The sequence below is a fragment of the Carassius carassius genome, chromosome 17 (genome assembly GCF_963082965.1).
Source record: "Carassius carassius chromosome 17, fCarCar2.1, whole genome shotgun sequence".
In the NCBI taxonomy this organism is placed as follows: Eukaryota; Metazoa; Chordata; class Actinopteri; order Cypriniformes; family Cyprinidae; genus Carassius; species Carassius carassius.
The window spans coordinates 19,128,543-19,142,643 of NC_081771.1; the positions used below are offsets into that span (position 1 = coordinate 19,128,543).

Genomic DNA, 14,101 nt, shown 5'->3' on the forward strand with positions numbered 1-14,101 from the left:
GAGTGCGGACCTCTTATTTAGCACCTCACATAACTACTGTACTGTAAATGCAGGCAACGAAAAATAGTAGATAATTTCCATAACAAACCATATGCTTTCAGCCTAACATCACTGTTTTAAACCACTGTAATTTTGAGGAATTAGGTTAAAGGTATTAAAACATACACAGCTGCAAGTACATAAAAACATCTAATTTCCCTTAATATTTCCCAACAGCGTAAATCTCCTTGTTACCTTCTGAGAAGTGTTGACACTGTTCAGTAGAAAGACACCAGAATAAAATAAGGATTTCTTTAACCTATAAATGCCTTTTTGGATATCAAAACACAGCCTGCGTCCCAATGTGCATACTATCCATCCTAAATTCTATGTGATATCAGTAATTTTCAATACTATTTAGGATAGGGTGGATAGTATGCACACTGGAATGCAGGGACAGTCTAAACAAGGTCCACAAAAATAAATTCTGCATACTCCTTTTCACTGAACACTTATTTTACATGCAATTTTAGGAAGAGTAATCCAAAATGGTGTTTCAGCACAAACACATTGACAGTTGTTTGTCAGCCCTATCCATGTTGCTCCAATTTTTGTTAGTACCCAAATTCTGGCTCCATTTAGCCCTCTCTTTAAACCCCAAGAACAATAAAGGGGACATAAAGCAGTTTTGCCCAATCTCATGTTAATATTGAGTACTTATATAGTATTACATCTTTCATATCTCCAGAGTCTTTAGTTTGATCAGATTTATAAAAGAAAGATGGAGCCTTACCTTTCTCTGAAAACAGCTGAGTTCCTGGAGGCACGCTATGGGCGGAGCTAAAGAGTCACTAGTACTTGTGCGCTGATTACTAACAAAATATAGGCATATGATGCAATCATTTTTATTTTTTTTAATGTGTTCTAAAATGCCAAGTTAGTATTTCATGCATAAGGCACCAGAAGCACAATTAGATGTTAAGATACAAAAATGGTTTACAAAAGAGCAAATGGAATGTACATTTCAGTTTTCAAATAAATAGTAATTGTCTTTCCAATTACACTATTCATGCATAAGTATCATTTGGACCAGAGCATCTTTTTCTCTAATGTACCCTGGGGAATTTTACATATAATAATGGGACACCTGCACCTGTCATTTATTTGATACCTGACACACTCTGAGGAAGGCTGAAGGCCGAAATGCATTTTTAATGTTTCTGAGATGGCCATAATGTGAATAAAAGCATAGAATAAAAGATTTTAAACTTTTTTTGGACCAGAGGAAGTACCCTGGATTCCTTTTTTGTAAGAGTTATCAGAAGCTTGATGTTAAATTCACACAACTGTTGTGTATTTAATTTTGTCAACACCTATTTTTTTTTTTTTTTTTTACCTCTTGCGATTGTATATAGGCTTCAAAAAGTATTCAAGTTTCACATGGTAAGCAAAACTTTTAAAGGGTTATTCATAGAGTTTGTTTTCTGCCAGAATTAAAAAAAAAAACAATATAAAAATCCTATTAGGATTTTGTTGAGGGAACCAGGGTGATGCCAACTTCCAGGCTACTCTACAAAAACATCACTGCAGCACTCAATTGGCCAACCAGTTCAGAAAGACTGATGCGGCGGGGGATGGGGTAGATACAGAAAAACAAAATTTTAGTAAAATTCTTGATGTTTTAATTTGAAGACAAGTGTTTTTGTTTGTTTTTTTAGAACCATGGTACTGCAAATATAAAATGCACAAACCTGTGAACAGTCAGAGCCAGTATAAACCATGCATTTTGGTCCCTATGAGAAACAGTACCACAATTTAACCTGGTTAATAAAATTCTAAAACTACATAAACAGCATTAAAATATCTACAGTTAGTTTATAAAAACCATGTTAAATTTGAGAACACAAATCGGAGTTTGACACCACTTTAAAGGCCAGGTAGTAGTAGTAATCTTAGGTGCAAAATTCTGTCTCTATCAAAACTAGGATTTCTGCCTGAACCTTGTATCATTACATCCACAAACCTGATTTAAAAAGACACTGGCAGTGAGAAAGCTAAAACTGTGGCATAAACTGACCCAATCATCCCACATTTCAGATGGACTAATGAACTCAAAATACAAGGCGACATTACTAAAAACGACGTTTCAGTCCAATATTTCAATTGTACTTCACTGGCTCATCGCCCTCTTCACTGAGCAGACATGTGCGTATGAGAGCTTCAGTGACTGCGTATGGATCGCAGTTGGCTGAGGGACGACGGTCTTCAAAGTAGCCCTTCATTTCCTGGCCCACAGATCGTGGGATTCGGATGCTAGCACCACGGTTAGCCACTCCAGCAGAGAACTCATTGATGTTGGAGGTCTCGTGATGGCCGGTCAGTCGTCTGGCATTGTCCAACCCTCCTTTAGGATCATAGGCACGAATATGGTACTGGTGTCTCTTGGCCAGCCTCTCAATCGACTCCTCAATGTATCTAAAATAAAATAAAATAAATAATATAATTTATTTAAATAAACATAACCAATGACCATTTTGTGTCAGTGATACAGTGTGGGGACAAGACTCTGGCTTCCTTTTAATTACACACTTACTTCAAACCCCCTTCTTCACGCATCTCCTTCGTGCTGAAGTTGGTGTGGCAGCCAGCTCCATTCCAGTTCCCTGGAATGGGCTTGGGGTCGAAAGAGGCCACGATGCCAAAGTCCTCACAAACCCTGTGCAGAAGGAAGCGGGCGATCCACAAATGGTCTCCCATCTCAATCCCCTCACATGGGCCGACTTGAAACTCCCACTGAAGAACAAGACTAATAAGCAACTAATTTGTTTCAAGTTGATAACACTATTGTACCCTACAGAGCATATACTACAGAAAACATACATATAAACACACACACACAACTGAAATTAAACTTATTTCCTAAATGTATAAAAGTGTTGCTTAGTATCTATAACCCCAGTATGAAGACTTTACCTGTGCAGGCATGACTTCAGCATTGGTGCCACAGATTTTTACTCCAGCATACAGACAGGCTCTATAATGGGCTTCAACAACATCTCGTCCATAGGCCTTATCAGCTCCCACACCACAGTAGTATGGACCTAATCAAACAAATCCTATGAATTTTTCCTTAAACAGAAGTTTTCCATCCCTTTAGAAACATTGTATCCATAGGTGACATCTACCTTGAGGTCCAGGGAAGCCATTGGAGGGCCAACCAAATGGATGACCATCTGTGCCGAGAAGAGTGTACTCTTGTTCCATTCCAAACCAAGGATGCTGGTTCTGCACCATACCCATGATCTTTTTACACATCTGACGAAGGTTGGTTTCTTAAAGAGAAACACAAGAAACATTTAATGCAATGTTCAATGCGAAATAACCTGGTATAAAAATCATTTGGTATCAATTATGGTAGTTTCATTTACACACCTGCAGGTTTGCGGTTGTATTTGAGGACATCACACAGAACCAGTTTGTTGGGGTCCTTCCTGAAGGGATCTCTGAACATGGCTTGTGGCATCAAGTACATGTCACTGTTGGAACCCTCAGACTGATATGTGCTGGAGCCATCAAAGTTCCATTCAGGAAGCTCTACAGAGACACAGTGAAAAAGAAAAAAAACATCACTCTTTTTGCAACACTGACAGTGGTACATTTAAAAGCTCTGTTATTTAATATGAGAGACAGATATGATAACTTGAACACAGTAACTACCTTCAATGGTCTTAGGTTCTGAATCTAGAGTCCTGGTCTTGCATCTCAATCCCTCTCCGGTTCCATCAATCCAAATGTACATTGCTTGAACCTGGTCTCCCTGAGGGAGGTCCAAGTACTGCTGTTTCACAGCTTTGCTCAGCTTGGAACTGGCTGAAGTGGCCATAGTGGTGCTATATCAAACCTAATAGTAGACATTGTTGTAAATACAAATCTCAATGTACAAAATAACGATTAAAAAAAAGTGTATATTATAGATCTCAAGGAAACTCCCCATTATCAGAAACAACGTGGTCTCTCAGAACCTCTCAGGTCCATTAACAATAACAATGGGAGTACTGAGAGCAAGCATCTCACTATCATTATACACAAGTTGAAATGGTCATTTTGTGCGAATTTAATGAAATTAATGTCATCGGCACTGACCACACAACGAAACATTCAGAAGGAACTCATAAAACCGTTGCGTATGTTATACACTTCCACTTTTTGTGACATAATGCCTCTTTAACTGTCGGGTAGAAGTCTGCTGTGGAGTGCGCATCAAGGGTGAGTAGTGGCTACAAAGGCGGGTGTTCAAATGAAATAAAATGACGAATGGGACACCCTACGGGCTCGTGGACTTGACGGACACAAGCACACGTCAGCCGGTGTAAGTCCTCTAGACCGAAACTGCACATGAAGTGTGCCATTTGGGACAGGGCCTCTTGTGTTCTTGTGAAAAGTCATTAGTCGTAGCACAAGTACTATTAGCCAAGTACAGTTTAACTCCGGATGTGTTCTTGCTCCACCCCTTTTATTAAGTATGCTTTCAGAGGTGACTTGTGCAAACTTGAGGCAGCCAGGTATACCAGAATCCATTTCCTACCAGCGAGTGTTAATGGCGCATAAAAACCCGCATAATTTTCTAAATATTACTGCTATTGTGACATGAAATGGAGATAAATCGTGTAGGTACACCAATCGGTCATGTGACATGATTACATACAACAACAATGGACAACATAGTGGAACGTCACCACTGGAATTAATAAATATTTATGTATTTTATATTTATGTATTTTTTTTATTCTCTCTAAACACATTGTTCCTACAACATTTCAGCTGAATATTATAAATGTTAATTAGATGTGTTCAATTCCTGTCTAGCTATGCGTGTTTGTTAAAATATTTAAAAAAATAAAATAAAAAAATGTAACGAGTTGGCTTGTTGAGGTTTATTTTTCATGCTTCAGAAATGTGACGTTTTTTCCAGGTATAGGGAGCATAGTGAACGCTATGCTCCCTAGTTTTTGCGGTGCGTTGTGGGATTTTTCAGGGAACACGCTCCAGTGCACTTGAAGGATTTCGCAATTAAGCCAGCCCTTAAAATGTCCGACTCCCTGATCAGTGCCCTGACTACTGAACAAGGGAGCTGATTGAGACGCACCCATAGTTTTAGGAGTATTTTAGTCGAGAATGTGGTTGATAAAATTCAAATCTGCGGTTTATTTATAAATAATGTAAATGTGCTTCGATTTTCAGAGCCGTGAGCTTCAGTAAAATTCGTGTTGGGTATATCTAACAGGCAATAATCTCATGAATGAATTTAGTTTTTGCTAAGCACAAAGTTATGTTTCACAAATTCTTAATTTATTTATTATGTCCCAGCTGACAATTTTACGTTCTGGGAACGTTAGTTTTTGGTTCCCAGAACGTTCCCTATTGGTTATCCAGGAAAGTTTTCTTAACGTAAATATAACGTTCCCTTAAGATAAGGGAAACGTTCTGGGAACCTACTCTGAACATTCCCTTAAAGTTATAAAAATATAACCTACAGGGAACGTTCCTAGAAGGTTCTTGTTTGGTTCCCAAAAAAAACAAATGGGAACCAAAAGGGAACATTAGGGGAACGTTCTGTGTTTGCTGTTGGCTTTGTAGCATACGGACCAATTTGTTTGCTTTTGTCTTTATTTCCTATAGCCCAAGTGTCTTTTACTCTATACTTTTATAATGGCTATTATTGTTCATGAAAGCAGACAAATTAAAATAAAAAAGGGAAGTTCTATTTGTCATTTAATTTTATTAGCCTACACATACATACATACATACATACATACATACATACAATGAAGATAATCATAGTATGTGTGCACATATTACCTAAACATATTAATGTTTTATATTTTTAAAAAGAAAGCGAAAAGAGGGCTGTGTTTTATATTTTGAAGAAAACAAACAGACAGTGGTGTTTGATAGCATTCAGTTTTATTGTAATGTATACGTTTCCTGAACTACATTTTCGCGGCTATTAAAATGTTTAAATGAAAACGAAAAGAGACAGTGGTGTTTGATATCATATTTCGTCGTATTGTAAATACATCCAGTAATTCATAGCTAACTTTAGCCAAAGCATATGACTGCCTTATCCGCTCGACTGACGTTATTAAAAGTAAGACTTTTTTTTTTTTTTTAAATTTGCGTACTTGGTTTCGAGAAACGGCCATTGTTGGGATGGCATCAAAAGTTACATACACAACAGTTAAGGAAAACACAAAGTTAAATAGAAGAGACTTCGATTTTATCTTAAATAAACAGGTAATCACTCATTTAAACCCTTCAGATTAAAACAAGGAGCTATTTAAAACATCGTTTAATCATAACGTACACTGCTACCATTACAAACGCAAATGTTTTATCATGAAGATACATACCTATCAATGAAAAGAAATAGTCACTATACGAGTGCCAGTATTTCCAGAGGGTTTTAGAAAATATTCCTGCCTGTTTGTCTCTCATCCTCTTAACAAACAGCGTTTGCTTTGGGCGAAGTTTTAAAGAGGGGTTGGGGTTCGGATCCTTCCGCTCCTTGATTGGATGGAGTAAACGTGATGTGAGCATGGCCTGGGGACGTCATGTTCAAGGAGGATTTCATTGGACACAAAGGGAAACAGGCTGTTCATCCGTATACGCGTTTCAGGATGTCTTTTGTTAGACAAAGTACGTCAAATGGTCTGTTGCTGTAATCATTTTACATCATCTTTTAATAATGACTTGAACGTACGTCCACGTACTGACCAAGACACTGTGTCATTAAAGCTGCTGCCAGAAAAACGACTGTGGATTACAAGGAAAACAGGCAAAATCAAACCCTGGTCCATCACGCCCCATAGTGGTTTTGTGGAAACTCAAACCCAAAGTTTTGAATGAGAATAATCTCAATGAAAAATCTTCAGATAGTGAAAAAACAAAGATCTACAAGAATTAATTAATAATAAATAAATTAAGTTTTACATTTTTAAAACAAAAATGTAAGGTTGTGATATAAAATTAATTATTATTATTACTATTTGTATTACTATAATAATAATTATTATTATTAATTACTCGATTAATTTTACATTTTGAAATACATTTTTATCATTATTTTAAATAATACTGGCTCAACAAATTCTTGTGTGAAAATCCCGTTGACGTGGTAATAATTCCCTCTTGAATCTGGATGGAACTGGACAAAGAGACATTTAATTATATAGTGTGAATGATTTGATACAAGTGTTGTTTGCTGTTTGTTATTGAGGAATGAATGCAATTATTGGTTACCGATGTACTGTTTTTGATTAAGTGTATACGAAATTCATGAGCTTCCATTGATTTTAATGCTTTCTTGTTTTGTTTAATTTTATAGTAGCCTAAGTTTATTTTGGACTAGGATCAAACTGAGTGAAGAATTAGTTAAAGGGGAAAGTAACCCTGAACCCACCTCCTACCTAGAGTTAATTTAGGCTACATGTCCAGTTTGGTAGGAGCAACTCTCCAGTGTATCTGCAGTTCTCTCAGCAATTTGAGTATAAACCTGTCAGATCTTTTAGCTCAGTTATTTAGGGTGCCTGCATTTTTGTTCATTAAAAGGTTTTACATAAATATTAAAATATGTTTAACATCATGTACATTTACACAAGACGAAGGCTCTAGTCAATTCGGTATCCAAATAATAAAATGCTGTAGTCCTATTAAAAAGATTATATTATCAAATTGACTGCTTACACTGTTGGATGAGATAAAAACTTGAACTGACTTGAGTTGCATATGTCCTCTGTTGAGCTGTTTTGTGTGTGTGTTTAATCATATTTTGAAAATGTGATGAATTGTGCAATATTGAAAGCTATTAAACTGAATTTAATCAACAGTAAACTCACTCAAGTTGAGTAACAATATTTTCTTCTGTAGAGCTGCTTATAATTAAAATGAACTCATTTCATAATGAATGAACTATACACATTTAAACTGAACTGACTTTAAAGCAGAATTTAGATTTGTCTCATATTTGATGACGTGCATTATTGTCATGCCCCGTGGCTCAAAAGGGACGCAACAGAAACAGAGACACACAAGAAAGCTAAAGTAGAACACAAGATTTGTTAACAAAATCAAACTACAACAAAAAGAAGATCAATGTAGAATGTAACAGTCTGGGGTAAAGTTAAATGCATGCATGAAGGTGCAATGTAATGTAGCCATTTTGGATGTACGAAATAAACAAACTAAAAAGAAAACAAACAGAAATCGATTCAAATTGGCAGCTCTCCCGTGGCCATCCATCTTGCTTCATTTAAAAGTCTCAAAAAGAAGTCAACAATGGGTGTCCTCAGCTTTAGAGGGCGGAGCCAAACATCCACCTTGGCTGGATGAAAACCCTACATATGACATTGGTCTCTACAATCACTGATTCTGTTAATTTCTTCTTTATTACTTTGGAGCTATTATGAAACAGTCTGTATTGTATATTATTATTACTTACTTTTATAACTAAAATGTTACTTGCCAATTTTCTGTTTTTAAGTCATACGTGACTCTGGATCACAAAACCAGTAATAAGTTGTGCAGGTTGTAGCAATAATCAATAATACATTGTGTCAAAATTATAAATTTTTCTTTTATGCCAAAAATCATTAGGTTATTAAATAAAGATCATGTTCCACAAAAATATTTTGTTAATTTCCTACTGTAAATATATAAAAACTTAATTTTTGATTAATAATATGCATTGCTAAGAACTTCATTTTCTTGATATTTTGATTTTTTTGCACCCTCAGATTCCAGATTGTCCTATTGTTGTGAATTTTCTCCCTTTAAGCGTAAGTTGCAAGTGTGTGACTTTATTTGTCATGCCATCGTCAACACCAGTGGCGTAGTCAGAGTGCAGTCACACTATCACTCATGCCATCATAATGTGTTGATGTGCAAGATAAAGTTTTTGAAGCCAAAACTACCTCAAGTACACTACTATGTGTATGGTTCCTCTTGTACAATAAACGGCTGAACTCTTATCTGATGACTCCAACTCCCTGACCAGAGTTCTGCAGCGGTCAATAACACCATTACCAGATTTTAGAGGAGCAATCCCCATAACCTATCCTAAAAACCATACATCAATGGCAAGCTTATTCAGTCAGCATATATATGCCTTGTGACTGGTTTTGTGGTCCAGGATCACATAGGCCTAAGAGAGATGTTTAGCCACTATCCAGCATCATACTGAATAAAAAAAAATATGATGAATTAGTACTAATATAATTAACAGTAAAGCATTAACTTAGTTAATATCACTAAAGCTTAAAAACTAGAAATTGAGTGATCCATTTGTGTTGTGATTGACAGGACTACATATAACCAAAACTCAAACAACTGAGAGTTATATCCACGAGGTGTCGCTCTATGCTTTATTTATTTTATGCTGTCGAGCCTAAACACCTGATATTCAGCATTTACACATGCACGCACACAGTGAAAAATATCTCAACTATTTGTTCTAGAAATATTTCCATTGTTGTTAATCAAAGACGTCCGTTTTTATTCAACTAAAGAGTTTGACTAATTAAATTATTGCATTGAGTGACTTGAACTCAGAAGGTACATAACTCTATGATATCATAATATAAACACATTCACAAGACTCTCTCTCTTTCTCTCTCTCTCTCTCTCTCTCTCTCTCTCTCTCTCTCTCTCTCATTCACATGCCCATGGAGTGTAAGCCACTGTCCAGTGACGTAGAGCTGGATGACTCATTGCCCATCAGAAAAAATGAGGCATCGTCTCCTATGACCCGATTGTCTAACCTCACACAACGTCAGCGTCTCCTTCATTGACACTAAACCCTCAAACCAATCTCATGGCTTTTCTGACAGGACTCTTGTGTAAATACCAAAACAATAGAATGTAATGTGAATTTGAACATGTGGGCTTTCATAGTCACAAAGACCACCCAGTGGTTTCGAAACCTAATAAGCATTAATTTTGCTCTCTTTAGACAACTTTTTAGATTTAACAACCTTCCAAAGATGTCGAAAAAGCCACAGTGTGGAAAACGGCAGGGAGTGAATCACATCCCTGTCACCCAGGCAGAAGTGTGAGGAATATGTTTCCTTAATTAATGCACAAAGACTAATGAGCCAGGAGGTTAGAGCCCAGCAGACAGGCCAGTTTTCTGATTCTTCTTTGTGAGATAATTACTTAGTTGGGCTTGAATATGAATATGAATATTGCTGTGGTTACACAGAGCTGTCAACGCAGTACGGTCGCACTTATGGTAAACTAACTGGAGCATTCAAGTGCAGTTAACCACAGCCTCGGTGTCATGGTAACAATCTCAATAAATTAAAGGTGTTAGACATGATGCAAGGGGCGGGAGTTATGGTGGTTTGTCATTTGCTCTTCAGGAGCCAGGATGGCCATACTGTTGGAAGTCATCTTCAGTTGAACATTGGTTCATAATTGTGTATAGCTGTACAAATATGTATTCGACAGCTTTGAATACGCTCACAGTCCTGCTGTGACTTCAATTTCCTGAGCTGGTTTTAAACACTAATGTTAATAAGTCATGTTCTCACACCCTTCAATTTCCTGTGATCAGTTAAACCAGTGGGTGAGTCATCATCAGACTCTGCAATGCACCACAATAACCCATACTGAGGGAGGGTGGAGACTGACAGAAGCTTCCCATGAGAGCTTTGATTCAAACACAGACACAAACTAAGATCAGACATAGACCCAGATGGTGTTGACTGAATACTGGGCATTTCTGGTGGGTTTTTGTTTGTTTTGCTGTTACACTTCACACACTGGATGAGCAGACTCTCATGGCAATTAAATTGCCCAGAGCAGGCTGGAAGCTTAACGTGAAATCAAAGAGGAGTTTATCTCACTCTGTTCTAGCTTGTGTACATGATAACACTATTGGGAAATCAGATCAGCACTGCAACTGCTTGCTTTACTGTTTTACACTATGACAGAGACAGAAAGTGGCTTGATTCCAGTCTGAGGAGGAATGAGGTACTCATTTTTCCATGATGCCAGGGACTTTCTAAGTTACACTGAGTAAAATAATAATAATAATAATAATAATAATAATAATAATACAATTATATAAAAATATATTATATAAAATAAGTTCCATTTATTAGATCATAAAAATCGCTAAATATCCAAAGACTAGTTTTTAGTGAATATTTATATCTTGTTTACTAGAAAAATATTCCATGATAAGTGTTAAAATTGGATATTTTCAAATATTATTATTTTAAGCTTAAATTTAGACAGGTTTATGATTAAAACACTCAAAAAACATTCTCCTAAGACTAGTTTCAGTTTTCAATCTCCAAATCTTGCTTCTCAAACAAATATGTCTTTTTAGGATTTTTTCTAGTAAAGCGAGACTTTATTTGTTTGTTTATTTATTTTACTGTATTGCAGTAATTTATGTGGATGAATAGAAGAATGAAAATAACAGTTATTTAGGCAATTACATATAACAGACTTCTATACTCAAAATGGAAGGATTATTGTAACACTTGGAAGGATTCATTGATTTGCAGCACAAATCACCTTTATTGTGATCAATTAGCCCCGAGTACAGCAGCCTGAAATATGGTACTTTGTTGAAATGCTCAGAACAAATCTCTGAACAGCTGAAGTTTAATAGAATCTCTTTTATTTAAACATATTCATAGATATTTTACAGACTAGCCCTACTTCACTATAGGGAAATCTGAGGGTAACAGCTGACTGGTCCGAGTGGGTTTGTATAGATCTGTGAATAGAATATCACATGATTTAAAATGAGATTTCACAAACAGGATAAATTAATAAGACTGACGGACGTGCTGCTGGGGTCATTAATTAGGGAGACAGACACTTGGGTTATTAGCATAGATATTTCATGGAACAGAGGGACTGGATTTATTGGAATGCGACCTGTCCTGTGCAAAGATCAGAGATAAACGTGTGCCATTCTAAAACAAGACATGCAGCCATCTGGCAAACCATGCACATCATTTTCAGTTTACAAGGCATAATTTGCAATCAAGATTTTGTCCTTGATCCTCTCATAATTAAAAGGTATGTCTGATCTAAGAAGACAATCAAAGAGATAAGAGATTCAGAGATTCATGATTAGAAACAATCTGTATTTTCACAGTAATACATTACAATGACTATATCGCTTCTCAGCTTAATACAATGATTCATGCAACTGACAGTCAGATAAGTATAAATTATTTTTGTGGTAAAAAAATATATTAGAGACAAAACAGTTTGAAAAAAGGAACATAAAACAGTTGGAAATGGCAGCTTAATTTTTAAAATCATATTCATTATACCATTCAAAACTTCTGATGTTTTTGAAAGGTCTCTTATGCTGAACAAGGCTACATTTATTTGATAATATTGTAAATATAAAAATTAACAATCACTTTTCCATTATATTTTAAAATGAATGATATGATGCAAAGCTGAATATTTTTTTTATCAGCAATTATTCTAGTTTTTAGTGTCACATGATCTTTAAGAAATCTTTCTAATTAGTGAGAAACATTTCTTATTTTTATTGATGCTGAAAGCAATTGTCCTGCTTGTGGATTTTTATTTTTATTTTTTTATATAAACTTCAAAAGAACAGCATTAATTTTATATGTATTTTTGTCTATTCTATTGTCTATAGTCTTTATAGATTCATTTGATGCAGTTTTTTAATCCTACAGACCCAAATCTTTTGAATGGTATTGTAAATATGTAAATAAATATGTACATAAATACACATACATAGATAAAAGTCCATATATACATTAATAACATAAAGGAATTCATTTTGAAAACATATCTTGTTTTAAAATAAAAGTTAACATTTAAACGCGGGAAATGCTAATGACTGACTGTGCTATAATTCAGTGACAATGTATTAATGCCATCAGCTTATTCATCATTTATCATTAATGCACCAATTTATATTGTAATTTAGCAAATCACATGAACACTGTATCATTATAAATAATCTGTTATGCTGGGACATAGACGAGGTGAGGCAGATCCAAATGCTAGTAGTTTAAAGAACAGAAACATGGAGAAAGGGTAGAAGCAAGACCAGAAGTCTAAGACAGGAGCATCAATTGGGAAAACATGAAGGAAAAAGGCAACAAAAAGCTACAAACTATCCATGAACAGAGACACAGGGTTTGTGACATAATCATAATCATGTTGGCTGTCATATCAATACACTGTATAAAGACACCTGAGACAATACAGTAGCTTCTACAGACACTAAACAGCTACACAAGTTTGCTCCACCAGTTTCATCAAAGGTAATTTGAGAGTGTAGCACAGCAAGATATGTAACCCAGTGCTAAAAATAACTCCTGAACCTGGACTACATCAGTGTCTAACCAGAGAAAAAGCAAAAGAGAGATGAGAGCGATATGAAAGAACTCATCAGAGTGTAACCTGACTGTTTTATCCTTTCATAAAGGAGACAACCTAAGGGGAAACAGCTTCTCTAATTGTAGCTGCAGTGTTCTAGTAATTCACGTCATACAGAAACCTGGCTTTTATGTTTTACATCTAGTCAGCAGCTGCTAAAGGCAGCAGATGTTTTCCAGATGATATTTAAAGGAAAATCCCTTTGGGTTACAGTTGCACTGGAAATGGTTATCTGTTGTTTATGGAACAACTGAAATGATTGCATTGATACTGTTAACTAAAACTAAAATGATAATAAAACTAGTATATATATATATTTAGATAAACTTGATCTATATGAAAATTTGAAATGTTGGCATGGCAACTAAATTATTATTATTTTTTTTAATAAATGAAATTAAACTAAAACTGAATAAATAAATATTAAAAAGGGGCATATGGCCACAAGGGCACAATAATAATAATAATACTAAAAATAAAATAACTTAAAAAAAAGGAAAAAAAAATTCAAAATCGAATTAAAAATTTTAGTAAAAGTATAATTAAATAATACTAAAAATACTGATAACAATACACTTTCATGGCAATTCAGTTTTTTCATTTATATGAATCCATACGATTTTATCTAATTTTGTGTTAAAGGTTATATCTCCCCTCTAAAATCACATATTTCCTC

At 35.4% G+C, this 14,101-nt stretch overlaps 1 protein-coding gene across 1 annotated transcript; it reads right to left on the reverse strand.

Annotated features, from left to right (window-relative positions):
• Nucleotides 1–1,638: 1,638 nt before the first annotated feature.
• Nucleotides 1,639–6,545, reverse strand: LOC132161273 (glutamine synthetase). Its single transcript, XM_059571218.1, has 7 exons — nt 6,390–6,545; nt 3,697–3,880; nt 3,412–3,573; nt 3,165–3,311; nt 2,953–3,080; nt 2,573–2,772; nt 1,639–2,454 (listed from the first exon to the last, which is right to left on the reverse strand). Exons 2-7 carry the CDS (start codon nt 3,860–3,862, stop codon nt 2,139–2,141), a joined length of 1,119 nt encoding a protein of 372 aa, XP_059427201.1. The 5' UTR covers nt 3,863–3,880; nt 6,390–6,545; the 3' UTR covers nt 1,639–2,138.
• Nucleotides 6,546–14,101: the final 7,556 nt, after the last annotated feature.

Excerpts from the sequence above, each read along its gene's own strand:
- LOC132161273 (XM_059571218.1), bottom strand. The coding sequence starts at position 3,862 with ATGGCCACTTCAGCCAGTTCCAAGCTGAGCAAAGCTGTGAAACAGCAG. Across the intron at positions 3,081-3,164 it reads TGGCTTCCCTGGACCTCAAG|GTCCATACTACTGTGGTGTG; the intron begins GTAGATGTCACC and ends TTGTTTGATTAG. Across the intron at positions 2,455-2,572 it reads CGTGAAGAAGGGGGTTTGAA|ATACATTGAGGAGTCGATTG; the intron begins GTAAGTGTGTAA and ends ATTTTATTTTAG.